The following is a 24,742-nucleotide window of genomic DNA, read 5'->3' as shown; positions in this document are numbered from 1 at the left end:
TATCGAAAGCACATGTAATCGCTCGAATCAGACAGCTAGAATAGTGAAATGCATGAAGCTATCAAATGTGTCTACATGATCATTCGAACTACTGAAAATCCAACTTTATCGGAAAAAAATTACAGTAGATACATTCTATATTACTTGCTGAAATCCGTGCTGGTTAAGATCTTGATATCTATCTAGGCAGCCACAACAGGACCCTCATACTTAGGCATCTTATGTTGTCTATACCATGCAAGGAAGACTACACCGGTGAATAAGATATAAGCACCAGTGAAAAAGTAAGAATTTTTACTTCCTGTCCAATCTTGAATTGTACCATTTCCAGTATTTAAAAGACCAGCTTGAATTGAAATACCAATAACTCCACCAACTTGGAAAATAATATTTGCGAAAGATCCACCAACACCAGCGAATTCAATAGGGAAAGCTTGAATAATCGAAGTGTTCATACCAATGAAAACAATCATTCCTCCTGCAGTACCTATAATTTGTCCAGGGAACATAAATCTCCAATAATCTTTACCTGATCCACCTTTTGAGAAAGCGAATAACATTGATCCTGCGAAACATAAAGCAGAAGCTACAGGTTGAACAAATCTTGGTTTAGTGATTAACCATGGTAAAGCTTGAGTTGAACTTCCAACGAATAAAGCAGTGATACCCATAGGTAAAAGTTTAACAGCTGTAAGAATAGCTGAATTACCGAGAGCCTCTTGGAAATAAGTGGCAATTCGAAGTTGAGCACAAGCGAACCACATGAAAATGGCAGAAGCTTGAAGGATCAAAGGGAAGATATTTGGATATTTCCACATATCGTGAGGTAATAAAGAGTATCCTCTTGGCATGAATCTTTCCCAAACTAGGAAGACACCTAAGAGTACGATTGAAATGACTAGAGGAGCGATAAAGATTGCTGTGTTCCATCCGTCGACGGCAGCTTGAGTGAATCCGAGGATGAAAAGTACCAAACATGCGATGAGGATGAGAACACCACCGAGATCCATTCTTTTCAACTTGGCGGCTCCAGGTAAATCTTCAGCGACAGCTTCAGTTCGGGGCATCAAGAACCATGCGAGGACGGCGAAAGGAGCGATGATGATGGTGATGAATCGGAAGTACCATCTCCAGTTGGCGAGCAAGAAAATACCAGCGAGGACCAAAGCGATAGTGTTGGCTAAAGCTCCTGCCATACCGAATAAAGCGAGTTTCTTGGCTTGTTCAGCTGGATCAGGATACATTTGGATAATCATATTAATCGAACTTGGAATCGTCAATACCGCCAAAAGACCTGAGATAGCTCGTAAGACGAAGAAGGCATATTCATTGGTCATAAACGAAATGATGAGGTAGAATACAGCGATACCGATGAACCCGATGGTGTACACCCGATGTGGTGGGTAAAGATCCGCCAATCGACCAGCGAATAGAAGCGTGGCAGCGAATGCAAGTCTACAATCATCATCTCAGTTGTAAGCATATACGGATGATATGATCTCGTATATTAGTTTCAGCAAAGGTCACTTACGAATAAGTACCAAGAATCCATGCTTGATCACCGGTCTTAATACCGAGATCCTCCGCGATAGGAGCGGTCATGAGGAAAGTCGCACTAACACCTGCGGCATCGATAAACATACTACAGAGGAGGAACGCGAAAATGCCGTTAGCATATAAGTTATGAGGATTGACCGGATGACCGGAAAATGGGAACATGCGGTAAGTGAGGAACGGGATTGGAGTGAGGTTGGTTATGATTGCATAATTGGTTCCGATCACCCCATAACAAGGTTGCGGAAAGACAAAAAATAACTTACGAAAGACAGAAACAAAGCAAAAGAACACCTTTTCTTTTCGGGCTGAGTGACGATAAAGCGTTTTGATGGTGATGAGGGTGAGCTTTACCGGATTTTTCTAAATCGGCCTCGACCTTTCCCATGGTTGATTGAGCAGGGAGATGTTCATCTTCACTACCTGGTGTAGTGTGTGTGGAAAGAGCTTTCTCTTTGTTACCATTGGACGCAGTCAAATCTGTCAAAGTGGCACCGGCGTCATCGGCCTGAGGTGAAGGTGATACATCGTCTTCAGAAACGAATGTCGGTGATCGTGAGAATCCACCCTCTGCTGTATCTGATGATGGCGATACACCGGATTGAGCGTTTGTTGCAGTAGTTGCAGCTGACATGATTGGCGATTATACTTGGGTTGGATCAATAGTTGTAAAAGTAATATAATTTAGAGGATGGAGAATAGTTTATATAGGGTGCAAGTAAGTTATCTATAGGGATCCGTGATATCACTATATAGTCTGTGCTGAGCGGATGAAAAGTGCACAAGCCTTGAAAGCTTAGATAAGAATAGTTGCGAAGATACAAAGAAGAGAAACTGAATAACAAAGGTGGTCAAGATGAACGTTTATATATCCCATGTTTGAACGTACATGACCGAAGGTCTACCATGCGGTCTTGGAATATGCTGAATAATGATAAAGAAAGGAATGGTCATTATTGACTCATATCGCACAGTCTTACACTCGGGACCGAAGGTAGTCATGGTACATATCTGATCGAGCTGACTGTACAATCCTCCAAGGGTTATAACCATAATCAAGTTGATCAAGGGAGGTATAACCCAAACTCATTTAGGATATCTCGTTAACAAACGATTATAGAAATCGTTAGGCTGATAAACATGCCCGAAGGCTTTACACATGCATATGTGTGATTACAAATATCAACCGAGATAAAGCTATAAAAATCCTTCTGGTTGTACGCACTGCTGCAGTATTCTACCTCGGGCGTCGGTTCCGTTTCAATAGTACGTTCTGTATAGCTATATTTGAATACCGATTTAAAGACAAACGTAAGATGTGATCGAGTTTAGCGTTTAAACGGTAACGAATTCAGGGCAAATGAAGTGGATCTGGACGAGATCTTTACCAAAGCCGCCATTTCTTAGATTTCTTTTGCACGCTTTTACAGATGTCATACATACGATTTCAAGTCATGCGTGCTCGTGATGGAAGACCGATAAGTAAAGCCGCTCCAGTACAGCGAAGAGTGAATTATCGGGTAGTTGCATGATAAGAGCACAAGTATCATTCAAACAAGCTTGCAAACACAATGCATGCAACCCAAAATTGGATCTGACATAGATCCTCAATTGAAACCTGAACGGATGAGTAATCTAAAGTGATTTGTAAGAAATAAGAGAAGACCGTCGGGCAAATCGCCATAAGCTGATAAATCCAAATTTCCAAGAAAGCTGGCCGGGTTGATAACTGGAGTTGCAACTACGTAAAGATTATCGACTTAAGAAGATGACACGGGTAGAGACTTGCGGATTACGCCGCCACTCATCGTTCGGTGTCAGATGCGATTGCCTATAACTTGATGTTAAGCATGACAGCATCGGTATTCAACACGCTTACAGGCTCTTGTCATCTCCAGTGCGACGAATCATCGATCTCTCTTGGGAACCAATTAGGCAAGGAAGAATGCAAAATACATAGATTCGAACGAGCATGGAGTGACCCATATTCTGACCCTCTTAATCTGTGATATCTGGTTATCCACGTGAATGTGACGTCATCGCTAGCTGGTGTTGTTAGTGAACCTATTCTAACTCCACTTTAGATGGCCTCTGTGTTATCTTTGAAAGCCAAAGAGGTTAGAGGGACTCATTTTGACAACGCCTTCACATACTTTAAGCATCAGGTCAGTGCTCGGTAACGATACAATGCCAGGAACGTCAGAAGATTTACCCAAACCACCGGAGCCATTAGCTCAACCGATACGATTGATAGTCGCATTAGCTTCTTTAAGCGCAATTTCAAACCCAGCTTCACAGAGCGATAAATTCAATCCAGAATGGTACAGATCAGTTTCCTCAAAATGGTTATCATCGATATGTAAATTAATATCCTTTGATCAAAATCGATTACCACCTTCGATTTCTCCAGAGGACGTAAAGGAATCCGCGAATGATCAAAGAGATGAATGGAGTTCAGAAGAGATTACTAGGATTGCTGGAGTATTAATAGAAGCTAGTTTAGCTTCCGAGAATAATATCACAAATCAAGGCTCACACAAGAAAGGAGAACAGGGTGAAGGAGTTCTAAGATATTCACCGATCTCAAGGAATTTGTCATATCGAACTCTCAAGTTATTAGGATTGAACGCGAAAGAATTAATACCAAAGGCGGAGAAGAATTTATCTAGTACCTTATTTCATGCTTTGAAAGCTGCAGCTGAAAAGGAGAATCAGGAAAAGCTAGAGAAAGCCAAACAGGCACAATCTCAAGGATGGGGTGGTTCATTAGGTAGACATCTCGCTACTGGTGCTGGAGTGGTAGCTGGTGGAGTTTTACTCGGAGTGACTGGTGGACTTGCGGCGCCTGCCATTGCAGCTGTCTTAGCCCCATTAGGTGTAGGATCAATTTTGTCTGCTGGAGCAGCTCCAGTCGTACTGGGGACACTTTTTGGAGTTGGAGGTGGTGGTTTAGCCGGCAAGCGAGTGAGAGAACGATGGAGAGGTGTAGAAGAATTTAGCTTCATCGAAATTGGTGATGGTCATAAAGCTACAAAGGAAGAATTAGATGATTTGAAAGAAGTAAAAGCTAGAAGAGACAAACAGAAATTGGAAGAGGACAAGAAATCAAAGGCCCAAGAATCTGAAAAGGCTAAGCCCCAGCCCGGTGCGGATAAGAAGGATGATGAAATAACTGATCCTCAAGGACAGGTATCAGAACAAGATGCTCAGGCAATGGTTGAGCAAGGTAGATTAGATATCGAGGCTAGATTGCTCAAATTATCCCTTGAATCCGGCACGAGGAAATCCATCTCAATCTCTCCCGACAGCGCACACCCGCCTCCACCGTACTCTCAAAGTCCCACCAATAGTCCTAGGGCGTCGTTGGATCAAGGTAAAGAAGAGAAGGCTTTGACCGAAGTGAAGAAACCTCCTAGCTTGGTTGTGAGTGCACACAATACTCACGTACAGGTAGTCGTGCGTACCATCGTGACTATGCTAAGCTTCAGTCCTTCTATCTCTTCTGTAGGCCACTATTGTCGTTCCCGGTCTTTTGACCGTATCACGCACAGAAGGTATAACAGCCTGGAGAGCCATCTGTTCTTCTGCCACCGCTACAGTTCAGTCTTTACCGAGCGAAAAGACCGATGCAACGACTACGATATCAGGCCTGAACGATGGACGAGACGTATACCTACTAAGATTCGAGAGTGCTGCTATGTTGAAGACCGGTCGTGACGTCGATCTTTGGGGTGAGTGGCATGGTACAGAGAGTCTCTAGTCTGCATGCTGATTCAGGGCCGGCTCAGTCACTTCCAAGCTGAAAGGCCTTGTAAAGAAGGAAATCATCAAACGAACGGTTCTTTCTGCTTATTTTGCTGCTGTCAGCTTACCACTGCAAGTCCTGTAACTCTATCGGTGTAGTATAGACGACTGATCAAGCATATCCCTACAGTTCCGTGTACTCTATGGCGACTATGACTTTGGATAACACTTGGATGCATGCTGTGGATCGGGCTAAGAAAGCCGGTAAACTGCTAGGAGAGGTCATTGAGAAGAGGGTCCAAGGTGAAAGACCCGTTGTCCTCGTAAGCTTTGCTTACACCTAACTTTAGACATCAGGATGATCTGGATAGCTGATCGACCCGAGTTTTTCCAATCGCAGATCGGTTCGTCAGTAGGGGCTCTGACCATACTACACGCTCTACTCTACCTGGCGTCACTACCCCCTCCTGCAGGCAGAGGCTCGATCCCAGCATATGTCGAGTCGGCTTACCTCATTTCTTTACCTGCTGCGCCCAATGATGAAGAATGGCAAAAGGCTAGAAGCGTTACCAGTAGAAGAGTAGTGAATGCCTATAGCGATGCGGATCTAGTTCTAGCTGGCGTGGTCAGGTGAGTTGATCCTACCGGTGATCTCGCGTTGATATGAAGAATACATTTGCTGACGATAATCACATTACTAGACTCCACGAAGTTGTCTCACGAGCAGCAGTAATGTCGAACGGTATAAAGGTATCGGGTCTTGGGCCGGTCGAACAACCTGGTATTGAAGATATCGATATATCGAGCGTACTTAGAGGTCATATGGAACTACAAGCCAAGATGCCTGAGATCCTAAAGATTATAGATATCGATGCTTAAGTGGATACACGTGGTCTGATTGTAGGGTGCATTGGGAAACAGTACAAGTCACACATAGACGCGAATAATGAGATATCTTGTAGCCACTCATAGCCTTTTGATGCTTTGCGAACGATGTAAACTTACTCATCTGACGCAATCATAATGCAAAAGGAAGGCGACTCATCAGAAAGGATGTGCGACAAGACGTTACCGTTTCATCGTGAATAAACGTGTGACCTATAGTCTATCCTACTAACTTAGGTATCAGTTGATGATATTGAATTAATTGGTCACATCATACGAAACAACACACCCGGCTGGCTTGAACTTTTAAAAAATATCTTTGAGCGAATCCGAGATCGCGAGTTTGTTGAGTGCAGAAATATCTCGTCTTGATGAGATTGGTTTTTCTGGAGGTGAATCTTTGAACTTTCACTCTGAACATCCTTACAGTCTATCTAAAGGTTCAAATTCACGAGAAAGTAGCGAATCATATACGAAGACAGTTACTGGTCGGGTTAAGCGATCACCGAGGAAAACCCTTAATCAATGGCAAAATGAGTGGGAATCCATCAAGCAACGGCGTAGAGAGCTTACTAGTAAAAGGGATGAGTTGTTGGATCCTCTCCTCGAAAAAAGCGGCGAGCGAATTTTGGGCAAGGCAAGAAGTGGAACAAGTCATCATAAGAGTAATGAAAAAGGTGAGCTTCGGATGAACATTTGTCTTGTGATAACAGAATTACAGTACTATCTGCTTGATTATCTGTGCGCAGATTAAGACTCCATCATTTGCTAATGTGCTGCAATGACTGGTTTTGTTTATAGGCCTAATATCCTCAAATCCGAAGCAGATTCAAAGCTGGATACGTTCAGCTAGAAACACTAATATAGCCTTAGAGAATGAAATTGGGCGTTTAAGTCAAGGCAAGCGTCCTTTCTCCGATGATCCTCTCATTGAAGAACGTGATATGTGACTTGGGTCTATCTAAATTTCTGTACGTTTGGCCTGGCTTCAGAAAACCGATCTATCTGGGCAGCCGTAATTTACTGATCAAAATGCTTCACTCTTAATAGCTAGCTGTCGATTCTATATTCCCTCGAAGGCAACAGTCATTTCGCTATTTTCTTATACAATATTCGCAATAAATACGTACAATGTACTGCTTTTCTCTTCCTTACCCAGTCGCCGACTCTGGGGAATGATCAGTGATTGAAAGTTAATTTGTTGCTTCTAATCAAGTGTAATAACCTTCTCTGAAACGGAAAGAGAGTCGGGATGCATCTGATAATAAACATGAAGAGTATCATACCAATCAACCGTTCTAATCGTATATACCGAGGGAATTGGGACAAAGATGAGAGACTATTCCTAGTCACAGACCAAATCAAAATGGAAGCCGGTGACAGAATCAGAGGTGTTCTCCGACGGAATAGTCAAAGTCCTGCTCGTGCGAGCTTTTAGTAAGCTTTTCGATCGTAGTTCTCAAGACTTCGTATTGGTCCTGCATAAGCCTACATTTGGTTTCCAAGTATTTATCACGCCAATTTTGGATAACTGTATCGTCACCCAGAGTCAAAATCAAACCCTTGGATCGCTTCTGGAACAGCAATACGTTTCGTTCATGATAATCGATCGTTAGATGCAGATGGGATCGGGAGCACTCACGAGTTCTCCATTTTATTGAATTCTTTACCTTTACGTTCTCCCGGTGGCTGTTTAGGGCGCTTCGATAGATGAAAGAGACATCAGATCAGCTTTGGATCTTATAGTACTGGTCAATCTGAGTGTTCAAAGTGATAAAAAGTCTACACTGACTTCTTCGTCCATCTCCATTAGTTCTGTGCTCACTTCAACGTTGGTCATAGCCCGAGTAACCTGTTCTTGTACTTCAATTGGTTGCTCCTTGATCAAGTTGAGAAGTGACGTTCGTTGAGCTTCTATTTTTCTGTGAAGATCCTCTTGCTGGGACGTAAGTCTTTTCCGTGTTTCAAGCTCTGTGATTTGACTCACTCATCAGTCGAATTCCAGTACACTTCGCGAAAAAAGCGTCGTGTGACGAGAGATCACTCACTGTTTTCAGATCCGGGGAGTCGAGACTTCGACCTCCGTCTCTTCTTTATATCATATCGTCGCGAATTCGGATCCTCACTTGGTGATACCTGAGAGGTCTGGTGAATCGCAGGCTGACAGTCTACATAGCCTACCTTCTTAGATTGGGAATAACTTGAATCGTCCTCGTCGACTGAAGAGAATCCGTCATAGCCCATACGTGACTCATCGCAACGAGGAACTCTGAGTAAGTAGTTTGAGGCGGAAGGGACAGCATCATGTGATTGGTACCCTGCACTAGTATTATATAGGAGGGTCTCGGAAGACATGAGACGATCGGAGGATTCGCCTCTCCATGGAATGTTGTGGAGTGACTGGGCATCATCAGCAACATCGGATGATGGAGTCTGGGAAGCGTCCCTCGCGGATGGCACTGGATTGTATTTATTGTGCTGATGGGGAGCGTACCCGGAATTCACTTGAATTATGGGGATTCCAGCAGAATGGGTATTTTGCATTGTCAATCCGCCGTATGGGTCCCTATCTTGAGCTGCAGCGGAGGACTGAGGTCGGCCATGGAAAGTGTCAGCAAAGAATTGCGTGTTTCGATACTGTCCGGCCTCGAATGGAGCATTAATTGGACCAGCAAACTGATTGACGTTGCTGTCGTTGAAATAAGGCTGGCCGTGAGAAGCATCAGATAGGGATTGAGTGTCGTAATCTAGTGCAAGATTGGAGTTGGGGTTATTATAACCAGTATTCCGAATTGGGTTGTGGGGGTGAGGTTGACCATGATAGTTCGAAGTTTGGGTGGCTGGGTCAGTATCCCTTAACTGCGTTTGGAACCACTGTCACTGTCTCTGCTCATTGTTCGAATCGGTGTTGTCTTCCATGATTGTCGAATATTTGCAGGATGTATTCGAATAGAAGTAATGTGAGTGGCAACCAGGGATTTCTGTTCGTCTGAGCCGGTCTCTCCTGATTATATATGCATTTGTCGGACCTTATCGAAAACAAAGGACAAAGTGCTAATAAAGGATGTGCGATTGTACAATAGCTTCGGATTTACACGTCATAGGTCGTCATGCCATTGTTGATGAGTGATATTTATTTCATAGACATTGTAGGACTCGCAGGATCAAAGGTATGAATTTGTAAATGACTACAAATTCGTGATACTTTAGCTATTGTTCCATTGAACTGCACAAGCACAGCCATACCTTCATTTCATCCATTGTTTGACGATATCAGTCCAGTTCTCTTTTCCTTTATCTACCACTGTACCGCCTAGACTTTCGATTCTTTGCATTGCCTTATGCGTGTCTTCGGGAGATATTCCACGAATACCTGGACCTAAAACTAAGGTATCGAATGAAGCTGAAATGGCAGAAAGAGCAGTTTGCAGAACACTAAAAGTGACGTTGACCACTATTTAGCTAATTCGCATAGGCTGGCGAGATTAACATACCAAAAATCAGTAGCTAGTCCAACTATCACAACCTTTTCTATACCTTTTTCCCTCAAATAGATGGTTAGAGGTGATTGTTTCGGTAATACTGTTTTTCCCGGATCAGCCGAGGTCTGTTCGAATGTTGGTTCATCGGGAGTTTGGAAACTCGTTATGTATCCTTCGAAAGCTGAGTATGCTTCTAGCTTCTCGTGAGTGCCCTGAACCCAAGCGAGCGGGTTAACCGAGAGTACACATAGAGATCAAATAGTTTCCATTCAGGTTGTTCGATTGTGATTATTTGATTAGGGCTCTTACCTTCCGAGCCAACTTGACTTTATCACCCCATGTCTTCAAGTCTTCTACCAGCTTTGCTTCAAGCTGAGTACCTCTTGTATCCTGTATACAATGGTCAGGCCACAAAGCTTGTTCGTAGCTCGTTCCCCTTGCATCTGTCAACGTCATCTTCTCAAATGGTTTATGCGGTGAATGATTCGAAGCAAAGGATATATGATTCTGTGGATGATAATCCTGTAAGTATTAGTAACTATTAGCTATAGTAGCTATGTAGACATATGTTGGACATCTTGCTTACTTGACTAGCTACGATCACTGACCAATCCCATTTACTTTGATCCAATAGATCGTGGATTACCGGTAAGATTGCTTCTCCATCTGGTACAGCCAAAGAGCCAGACGGCGGAAGGAAATCGTATTGTACGTCAATTATCAAGAAAGCTGTCTTGCTCATCTTCGGTCCTCGTCACTTTACACAGTCTTGGTGCTTATGGAAAAACTCTCGCTCAGAAGCAATCTTTGAGATTTTAGCTATGTATCACTCAGTGTTTATCTATCTAATGTCGTCCGACAACCTCCACCTTTGATGACGTTGTAATTAACCACGTGTTAGAACGGTGCCTGTGCATCATCCCATAATAATCTGCTGAATCGCAGTGCTTTACATATTATTGAAACACGAAGTATCTCTCCTAATTATATATTTGACAACTTGAATGACTGAATCTCGATCGAACTTCCGCAAGCAGGCATAACTGAGCTTTAGAATGACAGCATCTCCAACTTCCATATCAATACCACCACCTCCAGCACTTGAACCACCAGAAGAACCAACAAATACCCTAGCATTACTTTTACCGAATCAAGCATTATTCGAACCTAGTATCTTGGCATTACTTAAAAGCCATTATGGTTTATTCGGAGAAATTATACATTGGGCACCTGTAAAAGGATTCGGAAGAGTTATAATAGCATTTGCGACTAATGAAGATGCCGAAAGAACGAAAAGGGAAGGAGATTGGTTGAAATTGGATTTAACACCAAATATACTTAGTGGCGACAATGGAGTTGAAGAACAAAATCAAGAAGTCAATATGATGCAGGATACAACAAATGAAGGCGAGAAGAGTTTCAAAGAAGGAGTTCAGAGTGAATATTTTACGCCTAAAAGTACGAGAAAAAGGAGATCACAAATACTTAAATCTAACGAGTAAGTAAGCGATCATTGAATATCGTTAGGATTTTCATGCTCAACCGTTTAATCGTGTGGTAATTGACTGTTAAGCTGATTATCTTAAAAATATTTAGACTAATTCTTCGACTTTACAATCTACCACCTACACCTATAAATCCTGATCCTTCTTCATTTCATTTAGCTCCTCCAACTTTACCTCATAATTTTTTAATTTCACCACCAGGATCACCACCTGAAGGATGGGAACCAATTTTAGAAGAAGGACCAAATACTTCAATTTTAGCAGAAGATTTACAACGTGCTTTAGAATCTTTACAATTAAATGGAATTAATAGAAAAAAAGGTGGAAAAGAAATTATTTTATCAGAAGGTCCAATCACTGTTCAAGTTGAAGATACTACTAAATTAATTGAACAAGGAGATGATGATCAAGAAGAAGAAGAAGAAGAAGAAGATTATAGTAGTGATAAATGGGAAATAAAAGAAAAATTAGATAATAATATAAATAAAGAAATTTGGAATATACCTAATCAAGGTAATTTCTCTTCAATTCAATCAATAGATAAACAAATTGATTTAGGGGGATTAAATGGTTTTATAAGTGGATCAAATACGCCAAGTGGGAAAATCAAAATAGCTCCTACTGCTAGACCACCTATGTGAGGTATATCATTCAGATCTGACAATAAAAGGCATTTCATTATTTTGTAACATATTTAAGCATTGTAAATTGTATATAAGTAGCATAATAAAATATTTTAATGACAGATTAATGATCATGTATGCATTTTTAGTTTTTGTTCAGATAATATATGTATATATACAACAAAATTCTTTATAATCATTTAAAAAATTGATGATAAGGTTGAAAAAAAGAAGAATATAAATTGAAATGATCACTTACGACCTGTTTTAATTTCTACAGCAATATTTAAACACATTAAAATAATATAAGCGAAAATTAAACAAGTTGCCCAACGACGATCAATTAAATAATTATTTAAAGGAACAATAATAAAAGTTGAAATTAAAATGAAAATTAATCCTGCAGAAGATACCCATAAAGTAGGTGAAAAATGAATTTTAATAGGTTGATTTGATTGTTTTAATAAAATTTGATATGTTCCTGAACCTCCTACACCAAGAAGTAAATTTAACATTCTAACAAAAAAAAAAAAAGAGAAATTTAATAATAGCTTTCGAATTCTTATAGGTATCTTAAAAAACTCACGGTCCTCCAAAACATGCTGCATATGCCATTGCAGGTGCAAATTGAGCTACAGTTACATTTGCAACTAAATCTGCCAAACTATTTCCCACAGCAAATACTAATAGACGTCCGATTAGATATAGTGATCTCAGCATTTGATGAGCTAACTCACTTGTAAGTCCGATAATAGCATCACTCAAACCTAGAATTTCGCCAACAGTCTGAATGGGAGTTCAGAAATCAGCAAGGACTACTGATTTCCAAGTTAGGTTGTACAGCCACTCACGTCAAGTACGTTGACTACTTCATCAGCAATAGCAGCGATCCAAACCATACTACAAATAAAGCCGCAAAAGCATCTAACCAGTCTCCAAGTATAGCTTGAGCCGTCTGTGGCAAGGTACAGTGTTGCTATTGCCGCTAGCAGACCAACAATCACAGAACCTAGTAATACCCAATAGAAATAGGATTGATCGTCTGCCAATTGTCCTCCACAGGTCAGCTGAGCCAACAAGGAGGATGATATAGTGTTTTAGGCATCATGTACTCACTGAACACGATGAAAATACAAAATGTCGGTCCGAGTACACATTGTACAGCAGTCAACCATCTATTAAATTCCAATCCCCTTTCTTCATTCATTTCTTCATACAAATCTTCTTCTTTAGTGTGTCCTTCCTCATTAGTATGTTCCGTATTGCCCAAAGTGAGATCACCAGACTCCAAGTGAGAATTTAATCTTCTAATGGAACCATGAGATATTCTACCAAGTGGAGAATGTAATGGTGAAAATCCATGATCAACTAAATGATGTAACTCTTCACCTATTTCAGGATTCAATAATCTATCTGATTCTTCTTCCATTACATCTTCCATTTCAGTTTCGGTACCTTCATCTTGGTATTCCCCATGTTCAACACAATCCGCTTCAGGATCATTCAACCCTTCATCCTCTGTTGTAGGTAAAGCAACTCCACCTTCTTCTCTACATCCATCATCTACTACAGGCAAAGTTAAAGTCAAAGCTAAGATTGCTGGAACAGATGTAATGGCTAATATCATTCCGATCCATGATTTATGCCTGAATGATTGTAAAGAAGGGAACATGACTCTCAAAATCATTCCAGATCGCCTTCTAACTGCAAAGCGGGATTCATTCTTTTTCACAAAGGCTAATGGAGGGGTTTCGATAGGTGGCGTATTGGTAGTTGGAATATCTCTGTGTCCTGTTGGGTCAATCACCGATATAGAAGGTACACTAGGTTTGGATAAGTGCACACGTTGCTCTGAATTGGGAATTACAACTTTCGGTCGACAAGGTTTAGGGATTGTGGGAGGTACAACTAAACTTGATGGTGCTGCCAGCACTGGAGTAGGAGGATTTCCTTCTTGATCTTCCCAAGGATTAGGTTCTGGAGAAGCAGCCAATTTACTTGTGGAGGTCGATTGTTGAGTTTGTAAGGGTTGATAAGGGGCAGAAACGCTTCTAGGGGTACCTGTAGCACTTTCACCCAATTCTGAATGTGTCGAAGCTCTTCTTCTACCTTTTGATGAATCTGATCTTCTAGGTAATGTGCCAGAAGAAGCTATAGCAGCGTTAAATCCATATGAAGATGATCTTCTATGTCCTACAGTTGACACGGCTCCAAAATAGTCATTAGGTTCCCTTTCTCTTTCCCCAGGTGACCTACCGGGACTATTACTTCTTGAATTGGATTCTTTCCTTAGCGAATTGACGACATCACGGAATTCGATAGCGCCAAGTAAAGAAAAATTTGCTCTAGGAGTATCGATTGAATCATGATGATGTAAATGAGCACGATGAGGTGTATGTCCATTCAAGTAAGATGCTGAAGTATGTGATCTGATTCTACCAAGATGTGGTCTGACTGGAGTAATTTCACTTGGTGTTTGGTGAAGTGTATGTTCGTCATCATCGTCATCAATATTCAATGGTTCAGGTATAGGCGATAAATGAGGTGAAGAATATGTTGATCCCCTCCTACTTTGTTGAGATTCATCTAAAAGAGGTGATTTATGATTGTTACGTTGAGCAAGATGGTCGTGTGATAATTTACGTCTTCGTCTTCTGGCTAACCAATTTCCACCTACTACTACACAAACATACCCAATGTAAAGTATAACCATACTTCCCGCTTCATGTAGTGATAAAAACCCATCACGTAATACTAATACCAGTAGACAAACTGCTGAAGTGAAGAATAGAACGTCTCGTAAGAATGCATGACGAGGAACGTGGAATGGTCGGATGAATGCAATTGATCCTACGACAATGGAGACGACTACCATCTCTCCCTGTCAGATAACCAGAAGAGTATCATGCAGCGATAATAGAATTCACTTACTGAAACTAGCAGCTCCTAGTAATTCTCCTATAGCCAAACCAACCGTATCATTCTTCATAGCACTAAAAGTACTAAATACATCTGGACTTCCATTTCCAAACGCTAAAAAGGTTACTCCTGCTGTTGATTCATTTAAACCAAGGTATGATGCGATTGTTGATAAATTTGGACAGAAGAAGTCTGAAGCTGATATACCGATGAAGGAGAATAAGAAAGCAAGAATGACAAGTAGAAAGATTATATAGAATGGTTTGAAAGCTTGAGGGAGTTGTTCATACCATTCCTGATATGGTATCTCGAATAAAGACTCCTGCACAGATCGAAGGAGATAGAATCAGTCAAACAGAACACGCTCAAGAATATGATGAGTGTGTATAAGACGAGGACTTACAGAAGGAACAGATTCGCTAATGTTTAATCTTCTGAGCAATCTTTTAGTTGGTGGTAAACTTGTTCTATCTCCTATTATCCGTGTGTTGGTGAGTAAAAAGATATGTAATGTTATCGAAGCTGTAAGAAGCAGCCATGCTCGTTTGCTCCGTAGCTGAGCTGGCATATTGGTTTCTGCTGGTATAGCTCAGATTTGTTGTGAATTAGGTGGCGAAGATTAAGATTATTTACCATGGAACTTGGTAAACGAGTAACATCCTTTGCGGTGTTTGACTACTGAGTTTGAATCTCCTGCTCAGTGCTTCGTACACCAGTCAATCTTTAGTGAGTATTGGGATTACGATGATTGATAGTATATAAGATTTACATAGATGCTACTTTTACTGACGTCGTATTGTCGTTGCAATTGGTTGCTTTGGTATTGGTACTGTACAATTACATAGTGTGACGTTTCGTGCCTGAATCTGTAATATCAATCCAATGTTGCAACAGGACCATTTCATTGATGTTGTCCCTTCCTTGATAACAACGATAGAATAATACATTATAACATCATTCAATAAGTTACGAAAACCTTAGCTTGATCTACTCACCTTCTACATTAGTCAATCCAGGACGATTTGCACTGTCTCCGAAAGGAAAAAGCCAAAAATAGCTAATTGGCAAGCAGGGTCCGTTGAAGCCAAGAGGAACCAAGAGATCTGACTTGAAACGCTGGCTTGTTTGACATAGACGAGTAAGCATCATGGCTACACCAGCTAGAAAAAAGGTAAGTCAGTCCATGCTTCTACCGGCAGTGTAGTGCTCTTTGTGCTGATGCCATATTTTGTAGGTGCTGTTGATGGGAAAGTCAGGTATGAGCTGCTTTCTTTCCACCTGTCAGATCTAGAGTGTGATGACTGATTTGAAGCTCGCTCGAACAGGGAGTGGAAAGACATCTATGCGTTCGGTCATATTGTAAGTGGGCTGATGGGTTATGGACGTGCCTTTGCCTGACCACATATGGCAATATACAGCTCAAACTATACCGCACGAGATACAAGGCGTTTAGGAGCGACAATAGATGTTGAACAATCTGCTGTTAGATTTTTGGGAGGTCTAGTCTTGGTGAGTGAATTATAATATTGATCATATGATCGGAAAAACTTGCTTCGATCATACCAAGTAGCATATTGGAAGAGTGAAATTAAGCAACGTTCGCTGACCTTTGTTTGAGATAGAATTTATGGGATTGCGGAGGTCAAAATGCATTTGTTGATAATTATTTATCTTCACAAAAAGATACGATTTTTTCAAATGTTGCAGTATTAATTTACGTATTTGATATAACTTCAACAGAATGGGAAGGTGATTTAAGATATTTCGAAGATATTTTATTTGCATTAAGAGAAAATTCTCCTGAAGCAGGAATTTGGGTATTAATAAATAAAATGGATTTAGTTGATAAAGAAGATCCAAAAAGATTAAAATTTGAACAAAGAAAAAATGATTTATTAAATGTTGATAATCAAGTTAGAAAAACTTTAAAAGATGAAGGTAAAATTGATAATATACGTGAAGTTTTAAGATGTTTTCCTTCTTCAATTTGGGATGAATCTTTATATAAAGTGAGTCAATTGATTCATCTCTCTTTCAATTTTATAGACATTTTATCATTCTGATTTACACAAATTGACAAATGTTTACCTAAATGACACTTTATTCAGGCTTGGTCATCAATAATACATACACTTATACCTAATATATCCCTTATAACTTCTCATCTTACCTATCTTCGTGATTTATGTTTAGCAGTAGAAGTAGTCCTTTTTGAAGCAGATACATTTTTAGTAATAGCAAAATCCGGTTCACCATTAGATTGTGATCCAAGTGATTTAGATCAAATTGAATTGAAAAATGGTGCGAAAGAATTGGATCAACAAAGATTTGAAAAAATCAGTGAAATTGTAAAAGGTTTCAAGAAAACTTGCTCGTAAGTTGTTATTTTTCATTTGACAGTAATAAAATGTAAATCTATTAATCTCAAACTTTTTTTAAGGCGAAATCATGAACAATATCATGGGTTCGAAGCGAAATTTGATGAATGTACAGTAATTTTAGAACCTCTCACTAAAAATACATATATAATGATAATTTCAGTTGATCCTAGAGCAGGTATGTTTAATATTTCACATTCCCCTCTCAAACGTGCGGGAATATTTGAATTGAATTTTATCAAACTTACATCTCTTTTTTTCTTTGAATTTACATAGAAACCGGCGCTTTATTATATAATGTTCATCAATCTTCAGCTCATATGGCTGAATTCGCTTCTAAACATACATTAGAAGATCATAAATGCGGGTGAGTCTAGTTTGTATTTCCGCGAATTTATTTGATCTAGCGGAAATCATTTTGTATCGATCACATAAGCTAACAATGAGAAATTAATAGGATATGTCGTCAAAATAGAGAATTGAAATATTCCGTTCAAGGGGATGATGATGATTCGATACCGGCATGGGATGATCCAAGACCATAGTTATATTATAAAATTGATAAATGAGCGATCACGTGTGGTCTGATTGGTTATATATAGTTCAACGTAGAAAAATAGAATTACATTTGTATAGTAATATAGCTTATAATATAACAAAAAGCATGCTTGAATTATAAATATTTTGAAATAAGAATCAACAAAGATCTCTCCTGAGTAATAATTCTATTGCCATACAACTTCAACATATCTGTTTCTCCTGGTTGTTTTGATCAGATTATTCACCAATTCTTTAGATATCCTAATTCCAGATCCAGGTTCATCTTTACCATAACATTCACCCTTATCGAGCTCTGATTTATCTTGTGAATAATGAGTCTGATCTTCACTATCTGTTAAACCTCTAAGTCCCAATTTCCGTAATGAAGGTAATTTACTTTTAGGAGGAGAAAGTAATGCTTCTAAACAATTATTCGTAAGATTAAAACGAGGAAAAGATAAATCTAGAATCTTTTTTTTTTTTTGAGAATATTTTTAATTCAGCTTTAATGACTTTTGATTTTAGACATCTTAAATTTTCCAACTCACTTGAAGAACAATTAATCTTTTACCAAGTAAATTAAAATTCCTTCTTATATTATCTTCATTTAAATTATCATTATTTTTATGATTATTTTTATAATCAATTTTAATACCTACTAAACTTAATTCTTTTAATCCAAAAGGTAAAATATTTATAAATTTTTCTGAATTAAAAGGTAAAATTGAATAAGATAAATTTAATGAAATTATTGAATTTAAATTATAATTATAATTATTATAATTATTATTTATTTTAAATAATAAATTAAAAGGTAATGAATTTAAAGTAATAGATAAATGATTAATTATAGGTTCTGAAATTAAAGGATTATTATCCCAATCAATTTCATTTAATAAATTAGAATGATTATTATTTAAATTTTTTTTATCATTTATTATTGGATTATTTAAAATAGCTAAAAATGAATCATCATTTAATCTATAAGGATGATTTGAAGGTAAATTTGAAGATATATTCAATAAATAAGATTTAAGATGAATTGATAAAAAAGGAATTTGTTCTTTAAGTAATTTACTTAAAGTATAAATTTCTTTTTCATCTTCAGAAATATATATAATTTGATCATCTTTTAAATGTTTTAAAATCGTTTTAAAACAATTTTCAACTAATGAATTCTTTTGAGAAATAATTTGACTTTGTTTAGATGTATTTGAAAATGAGAGTAATTTGGAAGATGATTCCAATTGACTAGTGGTAACTGGTTGATCAATTTCATTTACGAATGAATTGACTTTAGTTGAAGAAGAAGAAGAAGAAGAGGCATTCAGATTATTTGATCTCCAAGATGGTGGAGGTGCAGGTCCAGCAATATATCTTGATGCTTGTCTTTGTGCAATATTTGATCTTCTTAATATCTCAGCACTAGATTTGATTTTTAGCTTTCCTTTCCTTCGATCACTTTGGTTGGAAAAGGAAAAGAACTCACGGATGAATACCTCCTTGTTCAACTTCTACAAGTCCCCCAGAACTGCTCGTATTTGAAGGTGTCCATATTCTTTCAGAGGTAATATGGGGGGGTAAATCTCTATTTGATGGTATTACAGGTCTGGCATTTCTTGAAGAAGATAATAAATCATTAACTGACTTTTCTTTGTTTTCTTTTTTTTGAGTAGGTTGTGATGAATGAAGTAAATGTTTGAATGTTGGTAAATGCTTTGGCATCTCCCCATTGACGAACAAGAAGTTCAAGCTTGACTCTACAGTATTCAGATTTAAAGAGTCAAGATTTATGATTTAACAGATAAACTATCTTTACGAGTAATCGGGACTTTTGCAATCGATTACCTCATATCGCATGCATGATTACCCCACTTTCCCCCTTTTTGAGATTCACGTGGTTTAAAGCTGTTTACCCTTGATCTCAAACCGGTTGAGTGTTAGGCCGAAAGGTACACTAGTACTACTACTGCTATCACCATACAATACTAATATTTTATCGCACCATACGGTAGATTAACTGAAATGATCAGATGATTAACACTTGACAACGCATCAATTCCTTCTTCATTTTCTTCTTGACATTCAACGATATACTGTGAAGCTAATTTTGCCGATCAGATCGATCAGTACCTCATCAGCTTTCAATGAGCACGATGAGCTCGTACGAGACTGTTAATCACAAGAAGGTGGACTATCCGCAAAGAACGGACCAAGCGAGTGGGTTGTGCCTTTTCTTCCTTTGATCCACAATGATGAATGAAAGTCTAGGACGACTGCTAATATGGATAATGCTCCACAGGATACAAGAAGCTTGGCTCTACTCATGGTAGACTGGACCAATTCATCGTAAGTCCATTGTCAACTATTCTCGTAGTCCACTTGCACTTGCTTCGGATCGATACTCCTTTGTGGTCCATCTTCCGGCCCAAACCTTACTGACACTCTTTGAACTTATAGGGAGGTCACTATGCCGACTATAACCTTTCATCACTTCTCTTTGCTCATCGACTAGATGATCCTAACCACGTCAAGATCGAAGTATGGTCTGCTCCTAATCGATCTAAACCATCTTTCGAAGAAGCTAAACGACAAAATTACCGCTTAGCTCATAAAGGAGAAGAATTCGGTCCATCTTGGTCCAACCATTGGTTTCGTATAACTTTACACATTCCACCAGAATATTCAGAATATGAAAGAATACAATTCGAATTCGATAATTCTGGAGAAGCCTTGATTTATACTGTAGAAGGAGATCCAATTCACGGTTTGACAGGTGGTTTCAATGGAGATCGAAGAGTTGAATTCATTATACCTCAATCAGATCGAGATGCAGGAGTTAGTCATTTCTATATTGAAGGAAGTTGTAATGGAATGTTTGGAATAGATGATATGGACCCACCTAATCCCAATAGGTATTATAGACTAAATTCTGCAGATTTAGTTGTACCTAATATGGAAGCTTGGAGATTATTATGGGATTTCAACGCTATTCATCAAGTATATAATACTCTTCCTGATGATTCCCCATTGAGTAAACATTCAATGTATGTTGCCAATGAAATTATGAATACCTTTAAGAGAGGTAGTTTAGAAAGTGTTACAAAAGCTAGAAAATTAGCTCAAGAGATATTGGGTAAAGAATGGGAAAAGGAAATCGCCAAGGATAGTAAGAATGCTGTAGAGCAAAAAGGTACATTGTGGGGTGTGGGTCATTGGTGAGTTCTATTTGTTTTCGTATTGCCCTGCTAGATTTAGGAGCAGTTTCAATCGAGTATCAATTTTTGATTCCCGTCTCACTCGTAGTCACATCGATACAGCATGGCTTTGGCCATTTTCAGTCACCCAACAAAAGTCAGCGAGATCTTGGTCAACTCAGTGCGATTTGATTGATCGATATCCCGAACACAGATTTTCTGCTACTCAAGCACAGCAGTTCAAATGGACCGAAGAATTATACCCTACTTTATTTGCTAGGATCAAGAGTAAAGTAGCGGAGGGATCTTTCCAACCCTTGGGAGCCACATGGGTAGAAATGGATACCAACATGCCGTCAGGAGAAGCTTTAGTCAGACAGTTCTTGTATGGTCAACGGTATTATCAGAGCAGATTCGGGATCAAAGCGAAAACTTTCGTTTTACCTGATACTTGTAAGCAACTGATATCAGCGCTACCATTATGCTATAGCTGACAACCATATTATCGAACAGTCGGATATTCAAGTCAATTGCCACAAATTTCTAGACAAGCTGGTGCACCTAATTTCTTCACCCAGAAACTGTCATGGAACTCCATGTAAGCGTTTTTAGAGGAAGGTTAGCTTACGATGAAGCTTACGAGTAATACCTCAGCAACAACTTCCCCCATACCACCTTTAATTGGGTTGGTCTTGACGGCTCTCAGGTTTTGACCCATATGACACCAGTAGACAATTACAACAGTCAGTAAGTATAGATGCGATTCACTAAAGAATCAATAAAACACTCAGCTGATCTTTTGCCAAGATGCGATATCGGAGAGATCAGGAGGGGTATGACAGGGCACAAGAATCTAGATGTCACTGGTGAGCCTCTGCCGCTTCTCGTGTTTCCCTTCTTAGGCTGATAGAAATGACAGAACAATCGTTGTTACTCTTCGGAAATGGAGACGGAGGAGGTGGACCTACCCCGCCAATGCTTGAGAAACTTCGAAGAGCTCGAGCCATTGGCAAAAGATCCGATGCAGGCGGTCAATTACCCCTAGTCAAGATGGGAGGTAGTTTCGACGAGTTCTACGATTCAGTAAGAAAGGAGACGGATAATGCTACCAAGCTGCCCTATTGGAGAGGAGAGTTGTATTTTGAGCTTCACAGGTATGTCTAACAACCTCTTGTAATCGCACATACATTGACTATCACATAATAGAGGAACATATACCTCACATGCGTCGATCAAGAAAGGTAATAGGAAGAGTGAGATACTCATGCGAGAAGCTGAGTATGCAGCTACGATCGCGAGTCTGATTGATCCGGACTATGAGTACCCTAAGAAGGTACGTCATCTGCTTAACTAGTCACAGCATGTGTCATGGGCTCATTACAAACCTCGGGCTCAGCGTATTGATTCCGCTTGGGAGGATCTTTTGTTATGTCAATTCCATGATGTCTTACCTGGGAGTGGTATCGCTATGGTAAGTCACCGCTTATCTGTTTCCACTCACAGATCTAGACTGATTTCAATTGACCGGGCAGATTTACGAAGATGCGGAGAAGAGATACGCTTCGATACAATCATCCATACACGCCGTTCTGAACGAAGCATACTCTGTGATCTACCACTCTTCTGTACCAATCTCAGCCGAGGAGCCTGCCAAAACTTCCGGACCGATATTTGCCGTCAATACCATACCTGATTATGCTAGACAAGAAGTAATTGAAATACCACTTGAAGCCCATGTTCAAATCCAATCTAGAGCTGCGCAGATTAGCAAAGATGGAACAATCGGCTATCTACTATTATCCACCAAGAACTCAACTCCTTCGCCCAATCAAAATTGTGGGCGATTGACTCCCAATGAGCATCAAGGCTTTATGTTGTGTAACCCTCGAGGACTGTATGCTAATCCTAAAGTCGAAGGTATGTCCCGGCCTTACCCTTCCGTATACACCCAGCGTCTAGTGGATGGTAACGCTAACACGTTCTAAATCAGTCAAAGAGGAATATAAGGGCCTCTTCATCATGGCAAATGACAAGATTTCGATGAGAATCGAGAATGGTAGAATCACTAGTATTTATGATAAAGCACTCGAGTAAGTGGACAGCTCGATGTATTCAGCGATGAGGAGTGGCTGATCGTACATCGACCTATTATAGTAAGGAACTCATTCCTGCTGGTCAGACTGGCGGCTTGGTTATTATGGAAGACCACCCTAATTATTGGGAGTGAGTGTATTCCTAGATCTCAACAGTCTAGCAATCGCTAATATCAGGCCCGAAATTTCTTCAGCGCATGGTAAGCTGAAAGGCCACCCAATACATGTTTTATTGTCGGTGGTCAACTGATATATGCTTTGAAGGGATGTGGATGAGTTCCATCTTGAGAAACAAACTCATCTTGATTTCGAAAGCGTACATATCAAGGAATATGGACCACTTCGAGCGATCATTGGAGCTAGTCTGCAGATCGGCCAAAGCAGGATCGAAGTCAATGTGAGTGGCACTATATGAGGATGATATCAGCCGACCGCTAATGGATGCCACTGTAAAGATATCTATGGATGCAATTGCAGCTTCTCTGAAGGATGATGCCAGGAGTATGATCAGGTTTGATGCTACTATGTGAGATACTGCCTTGTGATCTTTTCGATGGAAGGCCGGGCGCTTGCTGACTATTTTGTAGTGACTGGAGAGAGAAACATCAATTCCTCAAATGTGAGCTACTCACCAGTAAGCGAGGTAAAAGGCTAACACGACTTATTTCGGGGCTATAGTCGAGCTCCCACTGGATATTTACTCAGACTTCGCCACCTATGATACCCAGTTTGGTACTGTTGCTAGACCTACCCATAGAAATACCACCTGGGATGCTGCTAAGTGAGCTCATCTCTGCTTGCAATGAAGACTTGGAAGCTGACAAGGAGACTAGATTCGAAGTTTGTGGACATAAATTCGCTGATTTGTCTGAGGTGAGCTGATTGTTGCGTACATGGTCTTCCGTAGCTGACACCGTTCTTGTCGGTAGTACGGATACGGTGTTGCCATTCTCAATGACTGCAAATACGGCTAGTAAGTCATCAGTTTGCATTGATCCTTGGTCCAGAAGTAGCTGACATGTGTCCAAAGCGCGACTCAAGGGAATATCATGCGATTATCTCTTCTTCGTGCCCCTACTCAGCCGGATGCTGACTGTGATATGGGCACCCATCGATTCTCTTTCGCCATATATCCTCATAAGGGTACATTCGTGGAGAGCGATGTGGCCAAGGTCGCTTATGCTTTCAATGCACCAATGAATCGTGAGTCCCCTATCATCATTCGACATCATCAGCAAGTTGACCTAATTTGCCCCTTCTCCCAAAGTGAGATATTCCAAAGAACCGATCGATATAGCACTGGAGCCTTTGGCCCTGTCCTGTCCTTTCAGGCTCGAAAATGCACCCAATGTCATGCTGGAAACCATTAAGCGAGGCGAAGACGATGATTTCTCTGGAGAAGCAAAGACGATTATATTGAGATTGTATGAACACCTTGGTGGACATGCCAGAGCTGCGTTGAAAGTGTAAGTCATGATTCGGCAACTTGTCAGCAGTGAGATAATCCGAAGCTGATATTTTGCGAATAGTCATGGTCTAGATGTGATCAAAGCTGAAGTTACCAACATCCTTGAGGAACATGTTGAACATCTTAAGATCCACAAGTCATCTGACTTTATTCAAGACAGTGATGATGTTGAAGAAGACGAAAAGAAGCCCAAGAAAGATGAATCGGTATCAGTCAAATTATCATTCAGAGGATATGAAATCAAGACTGTTAAATTGACTTTAGGAAACGATCACAAGAAGAAAGGTGATAAGAAAAGAAGAGAATCGGAATGTAGTTGGGTTAAAGTGTGATCAAATGTTTAGCTAGAGAACG

General features: G+C 39.8%; 9 protein-coding genes across 9 annotated transcripts; 4 read left to right on the top strand and 5 right to left on the bottom strand.

Annotated features, from left to right (window-relative positions):
• Positions 1-182: 182 nt before the first annotated feature.
• Positions 183-2,188, bottom strand: I206_106403 (uncharacterized protein; the record flags this gene model as incomplete). Its single annotated transcript, XM_019158901.1, has 3 exons — positions 183-1,455; positions 1,532-1,642; positions 1,821-2,188. The coding sequence occupies 3 exons, from the start codon at positions 2,186-2,188 to the stop codon at positions 183-185; spliced, it is 1,752 nt and encodes a 583-aa protein (XP_019008039.1).
• A 1,553-nt stretch (positions 2,189-3,741) lies between these two features.
• Positions 3,742-6,177, top strand: I206_106402 (uncharacterized protein; the record flags this gene model as incomplete). The annotated part of the gene is made up of 6 exons (XM_070203313.1): positions 3,742-4,977; positions 5,063-5,285; positions 5,343-5,430; positions 5,489-5,621; positions 5,699-5,928; positions 6,000-6,177. The coding sequence occupies 6 exons, from the start codon at positions 3,742-3,744 to the stop codon at positions 6,175-6,177; spliced, it is 2,088 nt and encodes a 695-aa protein (XP_070059414.1).
• Positions 6,178-7,821: 1,644 nt separating this feature from the next.
• On the bottom strand, positions 7,822-8,727 carry I206_106401 (uncharacterized protein; the record flags this gene model as incomplete). Its single annotated transcript, XM_070203312.1, has 3 exons — positions 7,822-7,884; positions 7,976-8,154; positions 8,232-8,727. The coding sequence occupies 3 exons, from the start codon at positions 8,725-8,727 to the stop codon at positions 7,822-7,824; spliced, it is 738 nt and encodes a 245-aa protein (XP_070059413.1).
• A 704-nt stretch (positions 8,728-9,431) lies between these two features.
• Positions 9,432-10,407, bottom strand: I206_106400 (uncharacterized protein; the record flags this gene model as incomplete). The annotated part of the gene is made up of 4 exons (XM_070203311.1): positions 9,432-9,618; positions 9,678-9,877; positions 9,975-10,187; positions 10,252-10,407. 4 exons carry the CDS (start codon positions 10,405-10,407, stop codon positions 9,432-9,434), a joined length of 756 nt encoding a protein of 251 aa, XP_070059412.1.
• A 313-nt stretch (positions 10,408-10,720) lies between these two features.
• On the top strand, positions 10,721-11,811 carry I206_106399 (uncharacterized protein; the record flags this gene model as incomplete). The annotated part of the gene is made up of 2 exons (XM_019158897.1): positions 10,721-11,163; positions 11,262-11,811. The coding sequence occupies 2 exons, from the start codon at positions 10,721-10,723 to the stop codon at positions 11,809-11,811; spliced, it is 993 nt and encodes a 330-aa protein (XP_019008035.1).
• A 233-nt stretch (positions 11,812-12,044) lies between these two features.
• I206_106398 (uncharacterized protein) lies at positions 12,045-15,280 on the bottom strand (the record flags this gene model as incomplete). The annotated part of the gene is made up of 7 exons (XM_019158896.1): positions 12,045-12,309; positions 12,380-12,476; positions 12,531-12,579; positions 12,645-12,835; positions 12,910-14,661; positions 14,725-15,034; positions 15,116-15,280. The coding sequence occupies 7 exons, from the start codon at positions 15,278-15,280 to the stop codon at positions 12,045-12,047; spliced, it is 2,829 nt and encodes a 942-aa protein (XP_019008034.1).
• Positions 15,281-15,859: 579 nt separating this feature from the next.
• On the top strand, positions 15,860-17,635 carry I206_106397 (uncharacterized protein; the record flags this gene model as incomplete). Its single annotated transcript, XM_019158895.1, has 9 exons — positions 15,860-15,883; positions 15,947-15,968; positions 16,038-16,071; positions 16,131-16,221; positions 16,335-16,721; positions 16,821-17,086; positions 17,153-17,268; positions 17,367-17,457; positions 17,548-17,635. The coding sequence occupies 9 exons, from the start codon at positions 15,860-15,862 to the stop codon at positions 17,633-17,635; spliced, it is 1,119 nt and encodes a 372-aa protein (XP_019008033.1).
• A 180-nt stretch (positions 17,636-17,815) lies between these two features.
• On the bottom strand, positions 17,816-19,355 carry I206_106396 (uncharacterized protein; the record flags this gene model as incomplete). The annotated part of the gene is made up of 3 exons (XM_019158894.1): positions 17,816-18,100; positions 18,179-19,055; positions 19,120-19,355. The coding sequence occupies 3 exons, from the start codon at positions 19,353-19,355 to the stop codon at positions 17,816-17,818; spliced, it is 1,398 nt and encodes a 465-aa protein (XP_019008032.1).
• Positions 19,356-19,786: 431 nt separating this feature from the next.
• I206_106395 (uncharacterized protein) lies at positions 19,787-24,720 on the top strand (the record flags this gene model as incomplete). The annotated part of the gene is made up of 22 exons (XM_070203310.1): positions 19,787-19,850; positions 19,933-19,979; positions 20,091-20,848; positions 20,937-21,280; positions 21,341-21,425; positions 21,482-21,574; positions 21,635-21,693; positions 21,747-21,981; positions 22,034-22,160; positions 22,224-22,298; positions 22,360-22,744; positions 22,818-22,917; positions 22,982-23,050; positions 23,185-23,317; positions 23,376-23,446; positions 23,508-23,539; positions 23,599-23,701; positions 23,754-23,793; positions 23,850-23,893; positions 23,951-24,123; positions 24,188-24,386; positions 24,450-24,720. 22 exons carry the CDS (start codon positions 19,787-19,789, stop codon positions 24,718-24,720), a joined length of 3,507 nt encoding a protein of 1,168 aa, XP_070059411.1.
• Between the last annotated feature and the right edge of the window lie 22 nt (positions 24,721-24,742).

The sequence above is a fragment of the Kwoniella pini genome, chromosome 9 (assembly GCF_000512605.2).
Source record: "Kwoniella pini CBS 10737 chromosome 9, complete sequence".
Lineage (NCBI taxonomy): Eukaryota > Fungi > Basidiomycota > Tremellomycetes > Tremellales > Cryptococcaceae > Kwoniella > Kwoniella pini.
The sequence above is the reverse complement of the archived record's forward strand: the minus strand, read 5'-3'. Positions and strand labels throughout refer to the sequence as shown.